Source organism: Malaclemys terrapin, chromosome 13 (assembly GCF_027887155.1).
Source record: "Malaclemys terrapin pileata isolate rMalTer1 chromosome 13, rMalTer1.hap1, whole genome shotgun sequence".
NCBI classification, from domain to species: Eukaryota; Metazoa; Chordata; order Testudines; family Emydidae; genus Malaclemys; species Malaclemys terrapin.
Window position 1 is genome coordinate 29,119,347 of NC_071517.1, and position 23,899 is coordinate 29,143,245.

General features: G+C 47.4%; 3 protein-coding genes across 8 annotated transcripts in view; all 3 read left to right on the plus strand.

Annotated features, from left to right (window-relative positions):
- Positions 1-4,711, plus strand: part of LOC128847896 (zinc finger protein 271-like) — a 49,548-nt gene extending 44,837 nt beyond the window's left edge. Inside the window, exon 8 of the mRNA XM_054047626.1 lies at positions 4,521-4,711. The gene's annotated coding sequence lies outside the window, so the exon portion shown is untranslated. The remainder of the gene's footprint in view (positions 1-4,520) is intronic.
- LOC128848312 (zinc finger protein 501-like) overlaps positions 1-23,899 on the plus strand; it is a 38,247-nt gene that overhangs the window by 11,731 nt on the left and 2,617 nt on the right. For 3 of the 6 annotated variants that reach the window (XM_054048251.1, XM_054048255.1, XM_054048256.1), the window contains exons 1-2: positions 16,707-16,883; positions 19,078-19,274. In XM_054048251.1, the coding sequence (XP_053904226.1) occupies positions 19,136-19,274 (139 nt within the window). In that variant the 5' untranslated portion in view covers positions 16,707-16,883; positions 19,078-19,135. Of the gene's footprint in view, positions 1-3,720; positions 3,734-8,597; positions 8,712-16,706; positions 16,884-17,994; positions 18,067-19,077; positions 19,275-23,899 lie in introns of those variants that run through there. The other 3 variants (XM_054048253.1, XM_054048252.1, XM_054048254.1) reach the window with 3 other exon arrangements.
- On the plus strand, positions 8,621-9,971 carry LOC128847897 (zinc finger protein 572-like). Its single transcript, XM_054047627.1, has 4 exons — positions 8,621-8,711; positions 9,028-9,078; positions 9,340-9,597; positions 9,790-9,971. The coding sequence occupies exons 1-4, from the start codon at positions 8,621-8,623 to the stop codon at positions 9,969-9,971; spliced, it is 582 nt and encodes a 193-aa protein (XP_053903602.1).

A 23,899-nucleotide genomic window follows, 5' to 3' on the forward strand; every position in this document is an offset into this window, starting at 1 on the left:
ACAAAAGGATCTCAGTTATATTTCATATTTCTAGTTTCAGATACAAGAATAGGATGAACATACATACAAATAGGATGAACACACTCAGTAGATTATAAGCTTTGTAATGATACCTTACAAGAGACCTTTTGCATAAAGCATATTCCAGTTACATTATATTCACACTTATTAGCATATTTTCATAAAATCATATGGAGTGCAGCATCACACTATCCTCCATGAATTTATCTAATTCTTTTTCGAATTTCATTTGTTTAAATCTCTGTGCTTGCAAATAGGAACAGATTTGCCTGGCAAAGGCTCCCGAGTGATTTAGAGGTTCTTAGATTACTGGGTGGGGGCTTGAGACAAAATTGAAGAGAATCCCCTGAAATAAGGACCTGGCCCCTGCTGGTGTGTTGGCAGAAGAGTTACACACCTATCTACAATGTGTAGGGGGAAAAAATCCTGTGTGATCATGGGAGATTTCAGTTTGAGTGACATATTCTGTAGGTCTCATGCTGCCAGTACTAAAACACAGTGTTTAATTTGTAATGAAAGAGGTGCCGGGGCTCAGGCAATATTTTTACATTCATAACTGATGCAGCAAGTCCAGGGGTGCTGGAGCTATGAACTGCCAGCAGAGGTGCCAAGGCTCAGCCCTGGCAAGCCATGGCAAAAATTAAGTACTGCTGAAACATCCCTGGGAATTTCTAAATGTAATAGATGGCAATTTCCTAACCAAAATAGTGTTGTAACCAACATAGGGGATTTTTTTTTTTTATCAGACCTTGTCTTAACTGATAAAGAGAAACTGATCACAGAACTAAAAGTTAATGGAAACTTAGGCACCAGTGATCATGGCTTGATCACATTTATAATGCGGAAGCAGAATAAAATCCAGACCAGTGAGATGTATACTTGGTACTTTAATAGGGCCAATTTTGCAAAGCTGAAAACAATTATGAGCCAAATCATCTGGGAGGAAGAATGTAATCAGAAAAATGTGAATGATATTTGCAAATCATTTAAAAACATCTTACTAGGTGCCCAAAAAGCCACAATCCTGTAATCAAGGCAGAAGGCCACACTGGTTAAAAAAACAACTTGGTTTAATGGGGTAGTGAAAGCAGCTTCAAAAATTATAGATACATAGATAGATAGATATAAAACAAATGGAGGAAAGAGGAAGTTGATAGTCATACATATAAAGCAGAAGTTAGGAATTCTAAAAAAATAAAAAAGGAAGTCAAGGGACACAAGGAGAAATCTAGAGTCATTAGAGTCAAGAAGGAGCTTTTAAAAAAATATATTAGAAACAAAAAGAATCATGAGAAAGGTATTGGTGCATTACTAGATGGAAATGATAGAATTATCAATAATAATTCAGAAAAAGCAGATATGTTCAATAAATATTTCTGTTCTGTATTTGAGGGGGGAAAATCATCATATGGTGGTGACAACACATTTTTCATTCCACTAGTATCTCTGGAGGACATTAAACAGAAGCTACTAAAGTGATACATTTTTAAATCAGCAGGACCAGGTAACTTGCACCCAAGAGTTTTAGATGAGATGGCCGAGAAGCTCACTGGACTTTTAATGTTGATTTTCAATAAGTCTTGGAGCACTGGGGAAGTTCCAGAAGGCTGACAGATGGCCAAGATTGCACCAATTTTTAAAAGGGGGTAAACAGGATGACCTGGGTAATTATAGATCTGTCATCCTAACTATGATCGTGGGCAAGATAATGGAGCAGCTGATAAGCGACTCAATTAATAAAGATCTAAAGGAGGGTAATGTAATTAATGCAAATCAACATGAGTTTATGGTAAATAAATCCTGTCAAACTAACGTGATATCTTTTTGTGATGAAATTACAAGTTTGGTTGGCCAACATAAGAGCAGCCATACTGCATCAAACCAAAGGTCCATCTAGCCAGTATCCTGTCTTCTGACAGTGGCCAATGCCAGGTGCCCCAGAAGGAATGAACAGAACAGGTAATCATCAAGTGATCCATCCTCTATTGCCCATTCCCAGCTTTTGGCAAACAGTAATAGGTAATAGTGTTGACACAATATACTTAGAAACCCAAAATGGTATTAAATCATTCTTTGGGAGAAGTAGCACCTAATCATTGTTTGCAAATGAAGGCCTCTATCTAGAAATAATTTAAACAAGCCTTTAATTTGATGTAGTACAAGTATTCCCATTCATACCAATGCTGTGTGTTTCTAGGTAGTCAAATACATATATCCTGTGTTGCCAACTCTCATGATTTTATCATGGCAATGGTAATGTTTGGTATTTAGCTGAAGTCACAAGCTGCTGGAATCAAGGGATTCATTGATAATTGCAGCTTTCATTAAAAGGACTCTAGCCTTCCTGGTTAAGGAAAAAAGCTGGACAATATGAAGCTAATATATCCTATAGATGCAAAAATGCAAACAAATAGAACCCAAATGTATTTCTTTTAAAAAATATATTTTAGTGCACGACTGATGATTTTTGAATTCTTGGGATTGTCTAATACTGTAAATAAGTTTAGTAAAAATACTGTAGAATGTGGCCTTTCAGATGGATTTCACAGAAGAAAGTACTCCTAATGAAAATTTGGGAAGTCATTTCTATGCACACGTGGGGACATGTCAAAGCACTAAGGCACTGGATAGAAGGGCAAAACAGGAATTAAGGAAAGCAGTGCTCATTGGTGCATCAAATTAAACTGCAGACATTTTGACAGCAGCCCCTGAAATCTATATGTCTTAATAACATCTGATCACAAAGAATACATTAGTGCAATAGGATAAAAATACTGAAAATTTAGAAATAAAAACTGCAAGTTACAAAATCATAAGAAAACCGAGGAAGTGATAGATTAGAAAAGTAAGATGGTTTGCTTAAGCTACTAACATCAATTAATATAGTAAGTAATATAGTAAGCTATTAATAAAGTATAAGATGGGTTGCTTAAGACACTACGGTCACTTAATATTTCCCAAGATGATTTGCTATTTAAAATGTAAACGAAGTAGCACAATGCCATCTATCTGTACAATGTTAACCAAAATAATTTTGGACTGCTAGGAACAAACAACATTTTCAAAAAACAGCCAGTAAAAGGAGTAAAACTACAAGAAAGGGAGTCCAATTTGGGCAATAAGATAAATCTGTGAGCAGCTATGAGGTTACAGGCCTCTGCCTGTTACAGCTAAGAACATTGATAAGAAATTCTTTGAACATCTAAAACACATATGGAAATTATGAATTGTTCTGGATAGTGTGTGCCTGTGTGACACAGCACCTTTAATACCACCTAGGGAGGGGTTCTGAGATCATTTCCCCTTCCTTCACCACATCTTCTGCACCTTGTTGCTTTTCTTCTTCTCCTGCCCCTGCTCACATTCTGGCCATCCCTCCCTTTGGGTTTCCCCTTCTGCCTCTGCCTCCCTGTAACACACTTTGATTGCGGGAGTCTGGTGGTAGCAAGGGCGGAGTGAGGGCAACGGCTTCCACAGCTGTTACTGCTCCGCAGATCCGGGGCTGAACTTCCCGGGTCAGACGTTGCCACCGCCTCTATTGTGAGCAGGGAGCCCGGGCTGAGCTGCTGCTCCCCAGCGGGGTGTGTGCGGGGAGAGCCCTTCCCTAGCGCCCCTCTGTACCCAGCCGAGGGGGACTTTCTCCGGGGCTGTAATCAGCCCCTGGGGCAGCCCCGAGCTCTGCCGACTCCAGCCCCTGAGCCGGAGCCTGCAGGTGAGGGGAGAGACCCCGGGAAAAAGGGCTGGGGCCGGGCAGGAAAGTGACTCTGCACCAACGGCCCCTTCTCGCCCCAGCTCTGCTCCCGGGGGGGCGGGGGTCTGCGAATCCCAGAGCTGCTGCCCTCCCTGACCCCCCCGGCTCTGCTCCCCTGAGCGCCTGCAGGAGCCGAGCCAGCTCCGGGAGAGCGAACGCCCCGGGCCGGGCCGGGCCAGGGACCGAGTCTCCCAGCCCGAGGGGAGGGAAGAGGGGGTGAGATGGAGACGGGGGAGAGACTAGCAGGAGCAATCAGTGGGGAGGGAGGTTCCCGGCTCCTAGCCCTGCCCAGCCCCTTTCCCTGCAGCACCCCGGGGCAGACTTTCCTGGGAACGTTTGTGCACCTTTAAAACTTTAACTCTTATTGAAGGCCAGCCTTCTGATGCTTGGGCAATCATCTGGGGTGGAGTGGCTGGGCCCCCCACTGCGTTCTTGGGCATCTGGGTGAGGAGGCTATGGAACTTTGGGGAGGAGGGCTGTTGGTTACACAGGGGCTGTAGCGGCAGTCTCTGCTCCTGCTGCCTTTCCTGCAGCTCAACCATACGCTGGAGCATATCAGTTTGATGCTCCAGCAGCCGGAGCATCGACTCTTGCCTTCTGTCAGCAAGCTGATGCCACCTATCCTCTTCAGCCCACCACTTGCTCTCTTCATCCCACGATTCAGCCCGCCACCTCTCCTCTTGTTCATATTGTGCTTTTCTGCACTCTGACATTGACTGCCTCTACGCATTCTGCTGTGCTCTTTCAGTGTGGGAGGACATCTGGAGCTCCGAGAACATATCATCCCGAGTCCGCTGTTTTCGCCTTCTAATCTTCACTAGCCTCTGCGAAGGAGAAACATTTGCTGCTGGTGGAGGACAAGGGAGAGGTGGTTAAAAAAGACACATTTTAGAGAACAATGGGTACGCTCTTTCACATTAAATGTTGCTGTTCACATTACACAGCATGTGTGCTTTTGTTACAAGGTCGCATTTTTCCTCTTATATTGAGGGTCTGCTGGTTTGGTGTGAGAGATCACTCACGCAGTGCCAGGCAACAGAATTTGGCTTGCAGGCAGCCATGATAAGCCACAGTCTTTTGGCTTTTTTAACCTTCATAATATGTGGGAATGGTTTCAAACAGCAGCGCCCTCATTTCCCATACCAAGAACCCGTTGGGTTGGCCATTTAAAATGGGTTTGCAATGTAAAAGGAGGGGCTGCGGTTTCCGGGTTAACATGCAGCACAAACCCAGCTAACCCGCCTTCCCTCCCCTCCCCCCAATTCTCTGGGATGATCATTTCACCCCTCTCCCCCCACCGCGTGGCTAACAGCGGGGAATATTTCTATGCAGCCGAGCAGGAACGGGCACCTCTGAATGTCCCCTTAATAAAATCACCCCGTTTCAACCAGGTGACAGTGAATGATATCTCTCTTTGTTATCCTCAGGAGAGTGATAAGGAATGGATGTTGTCTGCATGCCAGCAAACACCGGGACCATACGCTGCCATGCTTTGTTATGCAATGATTCCAGACTATGTGCTACTGGCCTGGCGTGGTAAAGTGTCCTACCATGGCGGACGGGATAAGGCAGCCCTCTCCAGAAACCTTTTGCAAAGGCTTTGGGAGTACATCAAGGAGAGCTTTCTGGAGATGTCCCTGGAGGATTTCCGCTCCATCCCCATATACGTTAACAGACTTTTCCAGTAGCTGTACTGGTCACGATTGCCAGGGCAAATTAATCATTAATCATTAAACACGCTTGTTTGAGTTCGGGGGTTACTGGTTCCAGGTCCAGGGTGATAAACATATCCTGGCTGTTGGGGAAACCGGTTTCTCCGCTTCCTTGCTGTGAGCTATCTTCATTGTCTTCATCATCATCTTCCTTGTACCCTGAACCCGCTTCCCTGTTGCGTGCTTCTCCATTGATGGAGTCAAAGCACACAGTTGGGGTAGTGGTGGCTGCACCCCCTAGCATGGCATGCAGCTCCGCGTAGAAGCGGCATGTTTGCGGCTCTGCCCCGGACCTTCCGTTTGCCTCTCTGGCTTTGTGGTAGGCTTCCCTTAGCTCCTTAATTTTCACGCGGCACTGCTGTGTGTCCCTGTTATGGCTTTGTCCTTCATGGCCTTTGAGACTTTTTCTAATATTTTGCCATTTCGTTTACTGCTACCGGTACGGAGTTCAGCTAGCACTGATTCGTCTCCCCATATGGCGAGCAGATTCCGTACCTCCCGTTCGGTCCATGCTGGAGCTCTTTTGCGATCCTGGGACTCCATCATGGTTACCTGTGCTGATGAGCTCTGTGTGATCACCTGTGCTCTCCACGCTGGGCAAACAGGAAATGAAATTCAAAAGTTTGCGGGGCTTTTCCTGTCTACCTGGTCAGTACATCTGAGTTGAGAGTGCTGTCCAGAGCGGTCACAATGAAGCACTGTGGGATAGCTCCCGGAGACCAAAAACATCGAATTCCGTCCACACTACCCCAAATCCGACCCAGAAAGGCTGATTTCAGCGCTAATCCCCTCGTCGGAGGTGGAGTAAAGAAACCGGTTTAAACGGCCCTTTAAGTCGAAAAAAAGGGCTTCATCGTGTGGACGTGTCCAGGCTTAATTCGATTTAACGCTGCTAAATTCGACCTAAACTCGTAGTGTAGACCAGGCCTGTGTGTGTGTATGTGTCTGAAGCATTGGGATCAGATTCTGTGCAGGGTTATTCACTGGTCCCCCAGATTTGAACGGGATCAGCCCCACTAGTCCCCTGACCCTGTGTGTGAGACACTGTCCCACGGGGTCATAATGATGCTGCTACTCTTCCCATAGCCAAGGGAAGATGAACAAACTCTCCCCTGCACTTCCCAGGACAAGTCCTATCCTATGTTGTCTATGACCCCGCAGCCATCTCCGAAATGGACAAATGTCTCATGCTTGGCTCTGCCTAAATCACTAGTGGCCAAATGTGCTTCCCCTCCATCTTGCCCATGTTCTACTTCGGCCAGCTGTGTTAGCAGGACACCCCATATGTTCCAGATTCTCTTCGGTGTCCTTTCCTGGCTGTGGCTGATCTCTGTGAAGTGCTGGTTCCTCACAATGTGAGGGGCTGGGGCTGAGAGAGGGTTCATGGGGTACTTTGTGGTCCAGGAGAACTCTGTGGGGTAGATCGCTACAGTAGAAAAGAGAGGAGGGCTGGTCTTTGGTCCACGCACTGCACTGGGACTCAGGACTCTGTGATGGCAGAGCAGGTCTCCTGGGTGATGGGGAAGGGTTGACTGACCATTGATCAGTATGGAGATGGTGGCCTACTGTTAGTGGCCCTACTGTGGCCCCATGATTGGAGGCTCTTTGTTCTGCACTGTAGGCAGATGTGTAGTGATTTTCTACATTGCACCTTCAATGCATGGTAGCAGGGTCCACATGGCCAGTCAATACCCAAAGGCTAATGTGCTGTACATTCACCCTCTGGCTTGCCAGGCATTAACTGACCATGTAGACAAGCCCTCTGTAATATCTCTGGCTTGCGTTCTGGAGGAATATGGATATAGGTGTTGGGGGCAGAGTGGGAATAGGAGGGGAGGGAATAACTGGCAGTGATAGAGTTGTATCCTAGTGAGCAACTCTTCTCAGCTCCCCAGGGGAATGCTAGGGCATTCTCTAGGCAGTGTGGATGAACCCCTAGGCAGAGTGGAACACCAGTGCATCACGGGATCTTGTATGATTTATAGCCCAGTAGAGTGGGGGAAGGGAGAAGGATCCCCTCTGGGTTTTGTTAGAGTGGGGGAGGGATAGGTTAGTGGTTTGAGCATTGGCCTGCTAAACCCAGGGTTGTGAGTTCAATCCTTGAGGAGGCCATTTAGGGATCTGGGGCAAAAATCTGTCTCAGGATTGGTCCTGCTTTGAGCAGGGGGGTTGTCATAACTATAAAGGGAAGGGTAACAGCTGTCCTGTGTACAGTACTATAAAATCCCTCCTGTCCAGAGACTCCAAAATCCTTTTCCCTGTAAAGGGTTAAGAAGCTCAGGTAACCTGGCTGGCATCTGACCTAAAGGACCAATAAGGGGACAAGATACTTTCAAATCTTGGGTAGGGGGAGAAGACTTTTGTTTGTGCTCTTTGTTTTGGGTAAGGTGTTTGCTCTCGGGACTGAGAGGGATCAGACATCAATCCAGGTTCTTCACATCTTTCTAAACAAGTCTCTCCTATTTCAAACTTGTAAGTAAAAAGCCAGGCAAGGCATGTTAGTTTTCCTTTGTTTTCTCAACTTGTAAATGTACCTTTTACTAAAGTGTTTATCTTTGTTTGCTGTACTTTGAACCTAAGACTAGAGGGGAGTCCTCTGAGCTCTTTAAGTTTGATTACCCTGTAAGGTTATTTCCATACTGATTTTACAGAGATAATTTTTACCTTTTTCTTTAATTAAAAACCTTCTTTTTAAGAACCTGATTGATTTTTCCTAGTTTTAGATCCAAGGGGGTTGGATCTGTATTCACCAGGAGTTGGTGGGAGGAAGGGGGGGGAAAGGTTAATTTCTCCTTGTTTTAAGATCCAAGGGGTTTGGATCTGTATTCACCAGGGAATTGGTGAAGGTTTTTCAAGGCTTCCCAGGGAGGGAATCCATTGGAAATGATGGCAGCGGGACCAGAGCTAAGCTGGTAGTTAAGCTTAAAAGTTTTCATGCAGGCCCCTACATTTGTACCCTAAAGGTCAAAGTGGGGATACAGCCTTGACAGGGTTGGACTAGATGACCTCCTGAGGTCCCTTCCAACCCTGATATTCTATGATTCTGTGCTGGCTCTGGAAGTACTGACCTCAATGAACAAGATCAACACTTGTTTCCCTGTCTCCCCAAACAGAATTCCTGAATTCCCAACCTGACATGATCTCCTGGCTGGAAGAAGGGGAGGAGCTGTGGGTCCCAGGTCTCCAGGTCTCTGAGGAAAGGGAGATCTTGAGAGATGCCCACACAGGTGAGGAATCAGCTAAACTGACTCACAAACCAATTTCTCTATCCTCATGACAGACGTTAGTCATGAGTTTTCACCAGTCCTGTCTGACCTGTTAGCCCCTCTCCACATCAGTATTGAAATGGGGTGAGGAGACAGAAATGATCACCTCCTTTCTCTCCTGTTGGGAAGGTTTGAGGGGAGAGCCAGTACTGATTCTACAATCTCCTCAGCAGTTATTTGGGTTTCTTCCCCCTTTCCTGTTCCCCTCTCTGAGGTTCCCTTCCCCCCCCCCCCAGCACAGGGAGTGACTCCTGTCTGGATTCTCTCTCTGTCACAGCAGGTGATGGGATGGTGAGTGAGAGCGAGGAGGCGAACCCTCAGCAGGAAGGTATCAGGAAGCAACTACATTGGACGGTATCAGGAAGAGCTGATAGTGATGTTTTCAAGAGTCCTGAGTGTAAAAGGGCCCCTGAGAATCAGTGCAGGCCAGACAGGTATCATGGAAATGACCAAGAAGAGTGACAGGGTAAATCCAGTCACTTGAGCAGAGTAGTCGAGAAAATAAAATACACTATTCAGCGGAGAGTCCCCACTGCAGAGAGACCCAACACATGCAGCAACTGTGGGAAAATATTCCTTTGGAGGTCAGCCCTTATCATTCATGAGAGAATCCACACAGGAGAAAAACCATATAAGTGTCCTGACTGCGAGAAAAGCTTCAGCCAGAGCTCAGACCTGACCAAACATCAGAGAGTCCACACAGGAGGGAAGCCTTACAAATGTCTTGAATGCGGGAAAAGCTTCAGTTGTAGTTCAACCCTCACTGCACACCAGCTAATCCACATGGGAGAAAGACCCTATAAATGCCACGAATGTGGAAAAAGCTTCAGTGATAGATCCAACTTCAGTACGCACCAGAGAATCCACACAGGAGAGAGACCCTATAAATGCCTGACCTGTGGGAAAAGTTTCAGGGATCGGTCAACCTTTAATAAACACCAGAGAATCCACATGGGAGAGAAACCACATAAATGCCCCAAGTGTGGGAAAAGTTTCTGTCAGCTCACACAACTCATTAGACACAAAAGACTCGACACAGGAGAGAGACCCCATAAATGCCTGACGTGTGGGAAAAGCTTCCGGGATAGATCCACCTTTAATGAACACCAGAGAATCCACACGGGAGAAAAACCTTATAAATGCCCAGAGTGTGGGAAAAGCTTCAGGCACAGCTCAACCTTTATTAGGCATCAGAGAATCCACAGGGGACACAAACCCTAGGATTGGGATGGGCAAAGTGAATAATATCTTTGCTGATTCCAACTAACTCCAGAGGGTCAGGTCAGGCCAGGCCAGAGGGGCCATGTACTGGGGACATACTCAAGTTATTAAAGCAATGAATGAAATCATCTTTCTGGAACAGTGTCATGCAGAGCAAGTTTCCCATGCTGGGATAGTATTTGATTATTAATTCTCAAGGAGCTCTGAAGATCATCCTATAATCTAGGCATTCTCTTTGCTATATCTTGACTTCAGTAAGACTTTTGATATTGTCTCACATGACCTTCTCATCAACAAACTAGGGAAATACAACATAGATGGAGCTACTATAAGGTGGGCACATAACTGGATGGAAAACCATTCCCAGAGAGTAGTTATCAGTGTTTCACAGCAAGCTGGAAGGACATAATGAGTGGGGTCCTGCAGGGATCACTTCTGCATCCAGTTCTGTTCAATATCTTCATCAATGATTTAGATAATGGCACAGAGAGTACAATTATAAAGTTTGCAGATGATACCAAGCTGGGAGGGGCTGCAAGTGCTCTGGAGGATAGGATTAAAATTCAAAATGATCTGGACAAACTGGAGAAATGGTCTGAAGTAAATAGGATGAAATTCAAGAAGGACAAATGCAAAGTACTCCACTTAGGAAGGAACAATCAATTGCACAAATACAAAATGGGAAATGACTGCCTAGGAAGGAGTACTGCGGAAAGGGATCTGGCGGTCATAGTAGATCACAAGCTAAATATGAGTCAACAATGTAACGCTGTTGCAAAAAAGGGTGAACATCATTCTAGGATGTATTAGCAGGAGTGTTGTAAGCAAGACACGAGAAGTAATTCTTCCGCTCTTCTCCGCACTGATTAGGCCTCAGTTGGAGTATTGTGTCCAGTTCTGGGCACCACATTTCAATAAAGATGTGGACAAATTGGAGAAAGTCCAGAGAAGAGCAACAAAAATGATTACAGGTCTAGAAAACATGACCTATGAGGGAAGATTGGAAAAAAAATGGATTTGTATAGTCTAGAGAAGAGAGGTGACAACAGTTTTCAAGTACATAAAAGGCTGATACAAGAAGGAGGGAGAAAAATTGTTGTCCTTAACCTCTAAGGATAGGACAAGAAGCAATGGGCTTAAATTGCAGCAAGGGCAGTTTAGGATGGATATTGGGAAAAACTTCCTAACTGTTAAGGTAGTTAAGCACCGGAATAAATTGCCTATGGAGGTTGTAGAATCTCAATCATTGGAGATCTTTAAGAGCAGATTGGACTGACACTTGTCAGGAATTGACTAGATAATACTTAGTCCTGCTATGAATGCAGGGGACTGGACTAGATGACCTCTCAAGGTCCCTTCCAGTTCTATGGTTCTATGATTCCTCACTGCTGCTGACCTCTCAGCATCTCTGAGTAACACTTTCTCTAATTCCTGGTTGGCAAGGAGATTCCATCCCATCCTGGTGGACAAAGACCTGGCCTCAATTATTTATATATTTCTCACCACTTGACTGGACTACATCACTGCGATGTACCTGGGTATGAAACTATCAGTGCTTAGGAAACTCCAACTAGAGAGCACTGCAGCAACACATCTGACAGCGAGCATATCACACCCGTCATTGCTCTCTGCGCTGGCTTCCCATAGAATATTGAATCAAGTTCAAGGACTTGGTCTTTATCCATGGAGCTCCAAGACTGCCTTAAGTTCTTGGATGAAGACCAGGTTTGAAAACTTCACTCTTCTGGCACAATGGAACGTTCAACCATAAGGGTAAAGCTCATCTGTTGAGGAGACAGGACTTCCTCATTGGCTGGTCTGTGACTGTGGAATGAACTCCTCAAGGAATGAAGGATCCTCTCAGACCTCTCCACCTTCCATGCCAAGTGCCAGGCATGCTTCTTTGACCTGCCTTCTTTAATGTAAATACATAATGGCATGTATATTAAAAAAAACAACAACCCCAAAACTTCCAGTGAGCAGGATCTCATCCTATAGAGAGGATAGGAAAACAAATGGCACATGGCAGATGCTAAGTTATGCAATTAATACACTGCTGGAAAGTGCTCAGATACTACAGTGGTGAATGCAGTATTGGAACAGACCACCACATCTGCTATATCGTTAAGATTAAACCCAAGTCTCTGTTTAACCTTGACCCTTCTCAGTGCTCTAAAATCTGCACCGTTAATTGGATTGCCTTGAAACATGGCATGCCTCCTCAGGACACAGGGTGGGGTTACTGATCCAAACTTGGGGTCATTTGACCAAAGGGTTTCCAAAATATTGCCCACACCCCTTCCAAACAAACCAACCAACTAACTTTGCTGAAGGTTCATGGATTCTACCAACTTTTTTTTTGCATAGAGCTAGAGATCAAACCAGGGCTCTAATTCTGGCACAAGAGTCTCAGTTGCTCAGGGGTTACCCCCAGAGAGTTCATGGACCACCCCACCCTTGGAGAGAAGCAAAATTGAAAATGGCATGAGGTTAGCTCTCAAGGAGAGTGTGACTTGCCCTCACACACCAAAGGGATCACACTGGGCATGTGCTGCCTGGGAAGTCAAAAGGGTTGCTAGCCAGCTACAGCTCACCAGATCTCTGTGGCTCAAGAGCTAATGTTCTGGCTATTGCTCCTGAAATACACATGGACACTTGAAATTCAACCCCATCATGGGCAGAAATCTGAATGGAAACAAAGGAGGCATCTTCCTACAATCTGCCTCTGTCAGAGAGGGTAGTAGTATTATTTTGGAGAATTGTAATGTGAATGTAGCGTAAAATTTAGAAGCTGCTTATGCTGTTTTTGAAAAGAAAATAAATTACACATGTGAATGTTTGCTGGGAGGGGAGGAGAATTGGGGGCGGAAGAGGGTGGCAATAGTAGAGGAGCTTGCTTGGGGGGCTCAGGTCAGGGTGAGAGGATGGGGATTAGGTGGAGTGGAAGGGGAGAGGAAGGGTGAGGTGAAGGAGAGTGGCAGAGCAGGAGGCATGGAATAGGGGTAGGGGCATTTGACCTGTCAGTCCTACTATCTCCAGTCCCATGTGTTTTCCAGGAGTCTTTACCTCTCTGGGGTGTCTGAGCCTCTCACCATACCCCTGTGTTTGTGCCAGGATCTTGGGGTCCCTGGCCCCTCTGGGGGAGTCTGAGTCCTTTTCTCTGCCTACCTTATGTAAGCTAGGATCTGGAGAGGGTCTTTATCTCTGGAGGGAGGTCAGAGCCAGTCTCCCATGCAATGCTACCCCTATGAGCTGGCATCCCTGCCCTCTGGGTGGGGAGCTGAGAACAGGCATGCTGGGAGCATGTATCAGCTCTGCTAGCAACTGCACATTACAAGTATTTCAGAGCATGACCATTCTCCCCATTCCACAAAATTTAAATGTATGGCGGATGGGGGCACTAAGGTTTCATGTAGCACCTAGTGGAAAGACCACTGGACCGGGACTCAGAAACCCTGGGCTCTATTCCCAGTTCTGCCACAGGCCAATGAGATGACTGTGGCCACATCACTTCACATCTCTTTGTCTCAGTTTCCCTGTGTGTACAATGGAGATTATGCTGTTTGATCTACTGATGAAAAGGGCGATGTGAAGTTAGGTGGTATCATCATTACCGGTTCACAACAGTGTCTGAGTGCCATACCTACATGATAATTACAGCTGCCTAACTGTCCACTAACACTTTTTTTTTTTTACACAAAAAGAGAACTAGGCAGTCCCGGGGTGACCAGATAGCAAGTGTGAAAAATCGGGATGGGGGTGGAGGGTAATAGGTGCCCATATAAGACAAAGCCCCAAATACACCTCTACCCTGATATAATGCGACCCGATATTACACTAATTTGGATATAACGCAGTAAAGCAGTGCTCCGGGGGGTGGGGGGGAGGACAGCGTTATATCGAGGTAGAGGTGTATCAGGACTATCCCTATAAAATGGGGACATCTGGTCACCCTAGGCAAGCCACTGACTTTTAAAAGCTTTGTTAATGCAGAGTTAAAGACACCCAGTGGTATCTCGTGCCTTTCAGGACATCCAGTTCAGCAAAACTCAAACCTCTGAAAACCAGGACATGAAGAGTTAAGGCATTTCAGACTCAAACCAGGAAGTACACAGTTAGCATATATATATATATAAAGATATACCTTGACTTTACCAAAGCTTTTGATATGGTCTCCCACAGTATTCTTGCCAGCAAGTTATAAAAGTATGGATTGGGTGAATGGACTATAAGGTGAATAGAAAGCTGGTTAGATTGTTGGGCTCAATGGGTAGTGATCAACGGCTCAATGTCTAGTTGGCAGCCGGTATCAAGCGGAGTGCCCCAGGGGTTGGTCCTGGGGCCGGTTTTGTTCAACATCTTTATTAATTATCTGGATGATGGGATGGATTGCACCCTCAGCATGTTTGCAGATGATACTAAGTTGGGGGGAGAGGTAGATATGCTGGAGGATAGGGATAGGATCCAGAGTGACCTAGACAAATTGGAGGATTGAGCCAAAAGAAATCTGATGAGGTTCAACAAGTACAGAAGAATCCCATGCACTACTGCAGGATGGGGACTGACTGGCTAGGCAGCAGTTCTGCAGAAAAGGACCTGGGGATTAAAGTGGACGAGAAGCTGGATCTGAGTCAGCAGTGTGTCCTTGTTGCCAAGAAGGCTAACAGCATATTGAGCTGCATTAGTTGGAGCATTGCCAGCAGATCGAGGGAAGTGATTGTTCCCCTCTATTTGGCACATAGAGGCCACATCTGGTACATTGCATCCAGTTTTGGGCTCCCCCCTACAGAAGGGATGTGGACAAATTGGAGAGAGTCCAGCGGAGGGCAACAAAAATGATCAGGGGGTTGGGGCACATGACTTACGAGGGGAGGCTGAGGGAACTGGGCTTGTTTAGTCTGTAGAAGAGAAGAGTGAGGGGGGATTTGATAGCAGCCTTCAACTACCTGAAGGGGGTTCTAAAGAGGATGGAGCTCAGCTGTTCTCAGTGGTAGCAGATGACAGAACAAGGAGCAATGGTCTCAAGTTGCAGTGGGGGAGGTCTAGGTTGGATATTAGGAAACACTATTTCACTTGGAGGATGGTGAAGTACTGGAATGGGTTACCTAGGGAGGTGGTGGAATCTCCATTCTTAGAGGTTTTTAAGGCCCGGCTTGACAAAGCCCTGGCTGGGATGATTTAGTTGGCGCTGGTCCTGTTTTGAGCAGGAGGTTCATGACCTCCTGAGGTCTCTTCCAACCCTAATCTTCTATGATCCCCGTCTACTATAAACTGGTGTCTCTCCACGTGAATCAATGAGGGCAGATCCCCACCTGGTGTAAATTGATGTTGCTACACTGGAATCAATGAGGTTAGATTCCCAACTGGTGTAAATTAGCCACTCTTCATTGGAGTCAATGGCTCAGATCCCCAGGTTGTATAAGTCATAGGCACTAGATCCCAGATAGTGTAAACAGACCATCACTGCAGTGGACTCAGCAGAGCTAGGCTGATTGACACCAGATAGATATCTGGCCATTTGGTTTGTAATCAGCCCCTGCAGCAAGGATGTAAAACAAAGCCATTGTGTCCATCACACCCCAGCTATCTTGCCTTTAGTAAGGCTTTTGGTCTCCCATGACCTTCTCATAAACAAACTATGGAAATGCAACCTAGATAGAGCTAAAGTAAGATGGGTGCAAAACTAGTTGGAAAACAGTTCCAACAGTAGTTATCAGTGATTCACAGGCTGAAAGGGCATAACAAGTGGGGTTCTCCAGGGATCTGTTCTGGATATGTTTCTATTCAAAATCTTAATCGATGATTGAGATTATAAGTGTACTCTCTATGCCATTAAGTTTGTGAATGATAACCTAGGACGGAGTACTGCGGAAGGGATCTAAGGGTCCTAGTGGATCACAAGCTGAATATGAGTGAACAGTGTAATGCTGCTGCAAAAAAAACCAGAACATCACTCTGGGATGTCCGCTCTACTCTGCGCTGATTAGGCCTCAACTGGAGTACTGTGTCCAGTTCTGGGTGCCACATTTCAGGAAAGATGTGGACAAATTGGAGAAAGTCCAGAGAGGAAATAAAAATGTACTGTCTAGAAAATGTGACCTATGAGGGAAGATTGAAACATGATAACAGTTTTCAAGTATGTAAAAATTAAGTAGCATCTTACAATCTATACGGATCAGTAACTGCTACAGATAGTATTTTTCTACACGTAGCAATATCACATATACTATAGTGCAAGAAACTGCTACCTGTGGGCATTTGCTACATCAGGTAGCAGTTTACTACAATAGCAGTTTACTCAGTGGTTTGAGCATTGGCCTGTTAAACCCAGCATTGTGAGTTCAATCCTTGAGGGGGCCACTTAAGGATCTGGGGCAAAATCAGTACTTGGTCCTGCTAGTGAAGGCAGGGGGCTGGACTCGATGACCTTTCAAGGTCCCTTCCAGTTCTAGGAGATAGGATATCTCCATTAATTTACAATCCATACCTATCAATAACTGCTACTGGTAGCACATTACTACGTGGAGCAGTTTACTACACTACAGAGAAGGAATCTGACTTAATCCATCTTTAATGGATCTACACCAGGTGAACCAGGAAGGGGATTTCAGTAGCTGTGGCCACCAGAGGGCCCTGGCTGTTGCTAAGGGAGGGCTAGCGGCTCTCTGTGTTTCTCTTTGCCCGGCAGATCAGGGGCTGAACTTCCTAGGTCAGACGCTGTTGCTGCCGCCTCCATTGTGAGCTGGGAGCCCGGGCTAAGCCGGTACTGCTGCCCAGCGGGGTGTGTTCGGGGAGAGACCTTCCCTAGCGCCCCTCTGTGCCCAGCCGGGGGGACTTTCTCCGGGGGCTGGAACCAGCCCCTGGGGCAGCCCCGAGCTCTGCCGACACCAGCCCCTGAGCCGGAGCCTGCAGGTGAGGGGAGAGACCCGGGGGAAAGGGCTGGGGCCGGGCAGGAACGTGACTCTGCACCACCGGCCCCTCCTCGCCCCAGCTCCGCTCCCGGGGGGCGGGAGCCTGCGATTCCCAGAGCTGCTGCCCTCCCTGACACCCCCCCGCCCTCGGCTCTGCCCCCTTGACCCCCCCTAGGCTCTGCTCCCCTGAGCGCCTGCAGGAGCCGAGCCAGCTCCGGGAGTCTCCCAGCCCGAGGGAAGGGGAGAGGGGCCGGAGGGAGACAGGGATAGAGACTGGAAGGGGCAGCAGGAGCAATCAGTGGGGAAGGAGGTTCCCAGCTCCCAGCCCTGCCCAGCCCCCTTCCCTGCAGCCCCCCGGGGCAGATTGACTTTCCTGGAACAAGGTGAGGAGCAGGGAGGGGAAAAGCCAGTTCTTGCCTCTGCCTGGTCCCTGCACTGCTGGGGAATATGCTGCCCTGGGGATAGTGTCAGGGGGATCCCCCAAAGTGGCTCCTTCGATTCTGAAATAGTGCAGGCCAAGAGCAATCAAGGGATCTTCTCAGTAACTTCCCGCACCCAGATGCACAAAGGGGCTGGGGAGTTGCGACGCTGAGCATCACAGTATTCTTGCCAGCAAGTTAAATAAGTATGGGCTGGATGAATGGACTATAAGATGGATAGAAAGCTGGCTAGATTGTCGGGCTCAATGGGTAGTGATCAACGGCCCCATGTCTAGTTGGCAGCCGGTTTCAAGCGGAGTGCCCCAAGGGTCAGTCCTGGGGCCAGTTTTGTTCAATATCTTCATTAATGATCTGGAGGATGGCGTGGATTGCACTCTCAGCAAGTTTGCAGATGACACTAAACTGGGAGGAGTGGTAGATACGCTGGAGGGTAGGGATAGGATACAGAGGGACCTAGACAAATGAGAGGATTGGGCCAAAAGAAACCTGATGAGGTTCAACAAGGACAAGTGCAGAGTCCTGCACTTAGGACGGAAGAATCCCATTCACTGTTACGGACTAGGGACCGAATGGCTAGGCAGCAGTTCTGCAGAAAAGGACCTAGGTGTTACAGTGGACGAGAAGCTGGATATGAGTCAACAGTGTGCCCTTGTTGCCAAGAAGGCTAACGGCATTTTGGGCTGTATAAGTAGGAGCATTGCCAGCAGATCGAGGGATGTGAGCATTCTGCTCTATTCGACATTGGTGAGGCCTCATCTGGAGTACTGTGTCTAGTTTTGAGCCGCACACACTACAAGAAGGATGTGGAAAAATTGGAAAGAGTCCAGCGGAGAGCAACAAAAATGATTAGGGGGCTGGAGCACATGACTTATGAGGAGAGGCTGAGGGAACTGGGATTGTTTAGTCTGCAGAAGAGAAGAATGAGGGGGGATTTGATAGCTGCTTTCAACTACCTGAAAGGGGGTTCCAAAGAGGATGGATCTAGACTGTTCTAGTGATACCTGATGACAGAACAAGGAGTAATGGTCTCAAGTTGCAGTGGGGGAGATTTAGGTTGGATATTAGGAAAAACTTTTTCACTAGGAGGGTGGTGAAGCACTGGAATCGGTTAACTAGGGAGGTGGTGGAATCTCCTTCCTTAGAGGTTTTCAAGGTCAGGCTTGACAAAGCCCTGGCTGGGATGATTTAGTTGGGAATTGGTCCTGCTTTGAGCAGGGGGTTGGACTAGATGACCTCCTGAGGTCCCTTTCAACCCTGATATTCTATGATTCTCTCACAAACACCTCCTGGCATGTAAACAATCACTAGAGTAACAATGGAATGCACACAACTGAGTGAGGTGCCCAGACTCCCTATACAGTGACTGGGCAGAGATAGTGGCCTAGGAGTGGGATCCACAAAGGCCCCTATGCTAGGTGAGCAGCTGCTTGAGCTAGCCCATGGAGATGCTGATGACAGGGATGTATCCAAAGCCCACCCCTCTCTGAGATAGGGGCCTCAGTCCAGACTGCAAGGCGGCACCTATCTCTGCTTGGGAACCACAGCTGGGATCCCCTCTCCGGGAGGCTGGTAGGTCAGGTGCCTATTGTGGTTCTTGTGAGGCACTTAGGAACCTGCTAAAATCCACACACCGTAGGTTTAAGCAATTCCCCAGCCATGCAAAGTCTACAGGGAAAGAGCCTGGTGGGAATCAGAGTCCGAAATGCATTGAAGCCCCTTTGGAAATAGCCCCAATTTCCCTTCTCGCCCTGACAGGCTCTGCAATAGGTCCCAGTCCAGGTTATCCCACACTCCTGAGTAACAGGGAAGTGACATGGCTGCAGTGGAGCTGGTGACCTTCAAGGAGGTGGCTGTGTATTTCACCAAGGAGGAATGGGCTCTGTTGGACCCAGGTCAGAGAGCCCTCTACAGGGACGTCATGCAGGAGAATTATGAGACTGTGACCTCACTGGGTAAGGATTCCTGCCCCCTCGGGCATTAAAAATTGGTGTGTGTATGTGTGTCTCTGAAGCATCGGCGTCAGATTCTGTGCAGGGTTCTTCATGGATCCCCGATCTCAGGGGGATCTGCCCCGATAGTCCCAAGCTCCTGTCTGTGAAAGCCTGTGACCTCCACACACACCCCATTAGGACAGGGAATTCAGGGATGTAACAATCATGCTACTCTTCCTACAACTGAGGCTTTCAAGAGGGACAGATTCTCTGTATCCCTCCCCCCTTCCTAAGGAATGTTCCATCCTTTGGTGCCTCTGACCCCTCTGCCGTCTGACAGATGAACACATGTCTCATGCCTCAGCCCTGCCAACTCCCCAGCAGCCAGATTTTCAAATGTGCTTCCCCTCTGTCTTGTCTGTAGTCTGCCCCAGCCAGCTGTGTTAGTGGGAGGCCCCGGATGTTCTCGATTCTATTCCACCAGCCAGGAAGGGCACGGACCAGAGTCATGGGGCTGGGTCCAGTTGCTGTTAGTGCCTTCAGGGCTACCTCCTATGCCATTGTGCTGAATTCATGGAAGGAGGGTGCTGTCCTTGGTGTTTCTTCCTGGACATGGCTGAGCCTTTTGAAATGATGGTCCCTTGCAGGGAGACGGGCTGGGTTCTGGGGCAGAGTGAGGGTGGAGGATGTGATTCATGGTCTGAATGATTCTGTGGGGTAGCTCTCTACAGTAGAAGAAGAGAGGAGAAGGTTGGTTTTTGGTTCAGGATGCTGTGTGGGCAGAGCGGGTCTCATAGATGGGGGGGAAGGTCTCAAGTCCCATCTCTGGGCACATTCAATTCCTTCCTTCTCTGGGGCCTCTCAAGGAGTCTTGTCCCCTGCTCCTGGATTAGGCCACTTTGCCAGTGGCTGGCGGGGGAACCCAGTCTGCCCTCTACTCCAGGTGGCAACCCAGGGACCTTATAAACAGCAGCCACATACCACTCCCTGTTTTACCTGGGCCCTTTACCTCTCCCATTACCGTAGGGTTACAGTCTCAGCCTCTCTCTCCAGTTCCAGCAAATGCAGCCTCCCAAGGTCCTCTGGCCAGAGCAGAGCCCCTGTCTTTACCCATCTGGTCCCAGCCAGATACTGCCCTGCTCAGCCCCTGCAGCTCCTTTTATCTGAGCCAGGTGGGCTCTGACTAGCTGCTTCTTGTCAGGCTTGACAAAGCCCAGGCTGGGATGATTTATTTGGGGATTGGTCCTGCTTTGAGCAGGGGGTTGGACTAGATGACCTCCTGAGGTCCCTTCCAACCCTGATATTCTATGATTCTATGATTCTCTGTGGCCTCTGTAGGCAGGCCTGGAGAACCCACCTTTGCTGGTCCTTTCCTGGAGCGGGGTGTGGTAGGACCATGGGGCCTCTAGCAGAGGGCCTCAAAGGGCCTGGTGCACCCATCACAGAGACAATCTCCACTCCAAAGAGCTCACAGTCTTAAGAAATGACTTCCTGTTCTGCTTTTGTTGGGGTGGGACATGGACTAGTGGTGATTTTCTAGACAGTTAATGCATGGCTGTGATGCTTCCAAGTCAAAGCAAGTAGAAATATTGGAAACAAATAGTTCCATAGAAAATAAAATCAAAACGTGCCTTCTAGAGCCGGGACTTAACACGATTCTCTCCTGTTCGGTAAAGTACAGCTCACCCAAAATCCTTGCAGCACTTTACAGCTAGGCAGGCTGTGACCCTTTTCTCATGAGACAAGTGCGCGTCAGTTTGCCTCCTAGCTGAAGGATTCAGAGCATCTCTGTGCACTCCAAGATAAGCCAGATCAGTCTGTTGTCTTTAGTCATAAACAGGACACTCCCTGCTGTTTTTTCTACCTGTAGATTTCCTCCTCTTGTAGACTTCACAATCTCTCCATTTCACACCTGGCTCAGTACGCAAACAGCCATACGGTGTGAGGCATACAGAGTGAGGCATATGATACATAAATGGCCAGACAGGGAGATGGGTGACAATTAGCTCCTATCTGAAAGAAACATATGTCTCCTCCCTGGTGACCTGCCTTAACTCCAAGGCGCTACAAACATAATTTTTCAATAGAGATACGTAATTTCTCTGATGATGACCAGTAGGCTACTGGCCTTTGGTAGAAACCTCACACGCCTATCCGTCAGTGAACTGTTGTACAGATCTCTGCCCCTGGGGATCCTTGTACAACCCTATGCACCCTGTGTGTCCTCTGCCAGTTGGTATTGAGATGTCCCTTTGTCTCACCCGCCATGTTCCTGGGCCTACAACAGCAGCGCAGGGATGGAGAAAGCTGGTGATGGATTACACACGAGCAGGGAGAGACCCTTCGTAAGCAGGAATTCATGTAAACCTTATGCTACTACTGCTGGTGCAGGAGACAGATTTTTAATTACCACAGCACTTGCCCTCTCCAATGGACATCAGGGCTGATTGCGCCATAATGGTACTTATATGGGTCCCCACTACCTGAGCACCTCGCAGTATTTAACATATTTATCCCTTTGCCCCATGGAATAGGGAGCTGCTGTTACACCTGTTGTACTCATAGGGGACTGAGGCACAGACAGTCTAAGTGACGCTCACAAGGTCACCCAGGAAGTTTGTGGCAGAGCAAGGAATTGAACCAGATCTCCTGAGTTTGAGGCCAAAGCTCTAACCACTGGATCCCCCCCTTCCTGACATTCTGGGCACCAACATTGACACAGGAAGAGACAGTCCCTGCTCCCAATCAATTTCCATCTAAAAAGAGAAAACGGTCGGGGAGTGGATGGTTATCTCCATTTCATAGGGGGAGAGTGGGGACCAGAGGGATTAAGACTGGAAATTTGTAAGGGGCCCAGACACTGCAGTCAGTGGGGTTGGATGTTTAACTCTCTTGGGTCCCTTTGAAAGCCACAGCCTTAATGAATTAGATACACTCATGTCTTAAAGAGTGATGCTCACTCAAAGTCCTTTCAGCATCCTACAGCCTGGCTGGCTGTGATCTGTGTTCCGTGTAAGCTGCGCGCTTGCGCAGCTGCTCAGGAGAGATTCAAACATTGCCCAACTGATTTGCAGAGTGCGCACAGCCAGCAGCATATGTTCAGGTGCCCCTCCCCTCACGTTGCTCTGTCCTGCAACTGCTCCCAGGATCCTCCTGTTGGCTGTGCGGAGGGGTGGGCGGGGAAAGGAGGGTGCTGATGTCAGGGTGTCCCCCTGCCCCTGTACCCCATCTCCTCAGAGCAGGGGAGAAGGGACACAGCCTGGCTTAGCCTGCACTGTTTCTGAGTGTCTGTCTGTCTGTCTCACACTCACACACACACACTGTGTCTATGTCACACACACACTGTCTCTGTATCTCTGTCACACACACTCTCACACTGTCTGTCTCTCTCTTTCTCACACACACTCACACTCTCTCTGTGTCTCTTTCACACTCACCTCCCAACACATACTTGTATTATTGTTGTTACTTCTTGCTACTTCCTGCAACACACATATATTCTCTATAATTTTATTCTTTCAAAGTGGGTTATTTTAATGTTTTGACTGGTCTGTGCATTTCATAATTTTTATTTCTCTCTTACACTTAAATTTAATTCTTCTAAAATGCCTAACCTGCCCTGGTTGGAGTAATTATCCCTTTAGTAACTTTTAAAAAATATATATCTAGGTTTTTTGTTTCTACTGGTGGCACACATCTGCACATAAAATTTATTCCGCACATGGATGGAAAAATTAGAGGTAACATTGGCTGTGACCTTCCTTCCTTAGGACAAACACACGGTTAGTTTGGCTCCTTGGTGAAAGATCCTGTGTGTTTCCTTGTGCTCCCAGTTGTATGCTAACAATTCTGTGTCTTTGCCCATAAACAGGGCACCCCTCTGGTCTCTCCTAGATTGTGCAACCTTTCGACTGGCACCTGGCTCAGTCTGCAGATTGGCTTCCATTGCGAGGCAGACAATGCATGTATAACCAGAGAGGGAGATAAGTCTGTAATCTCCTGCCTGAAAAGAACCTGTCCAAGACATGTCACCTCCTGGTGACCTGCCCTAACTCCAAGACCGTAAATTACACATATCTGTCAGTATAGCCACACAACTTTGTGCATACATCTCACAAGGGTTACAATAATCAGTGGGTAACTGGATCTCAGTAGAGACTGTGGTGAGCAGTTATGCACATTTCTGACCCAGGGGACCCCTGTAAAACTCTAAGTACACTCTGTGCCCTCTGCCAGTTGACACCAAGCGGTCACTGGGTCACATCAGCAAGTCAAGGTATAAATCTACAGTGCAGCACCGTACCGTGCTCTAAATAGGTGGGTAGACCCTGCTTCTGCACACTAGACTGAGAGCAGTACCTGAAAGCACACTACAGAACTTTAAGTGCATGGTAGCAGGGTCCACACAGACAGTTAGTGCACAACAGCTGGTGTGCTACAGTCACACTCTGGCTTACTGACCAGGTAGATAAGCCCCCTGTAATATCTTCCTGTTCTGGCTTGTGTTCTGGAGGAATGTGGGTATATGTGTTGCAGGGGAAGGAGGAGGGAATAATTGGCAGCGACAGAGCCTTAATTGTAGCCCCGATACCTAGAGAGTGTAACAAATTTTCTTAGCTCCCCAAGGGAATAAGTAAGGTCCATTT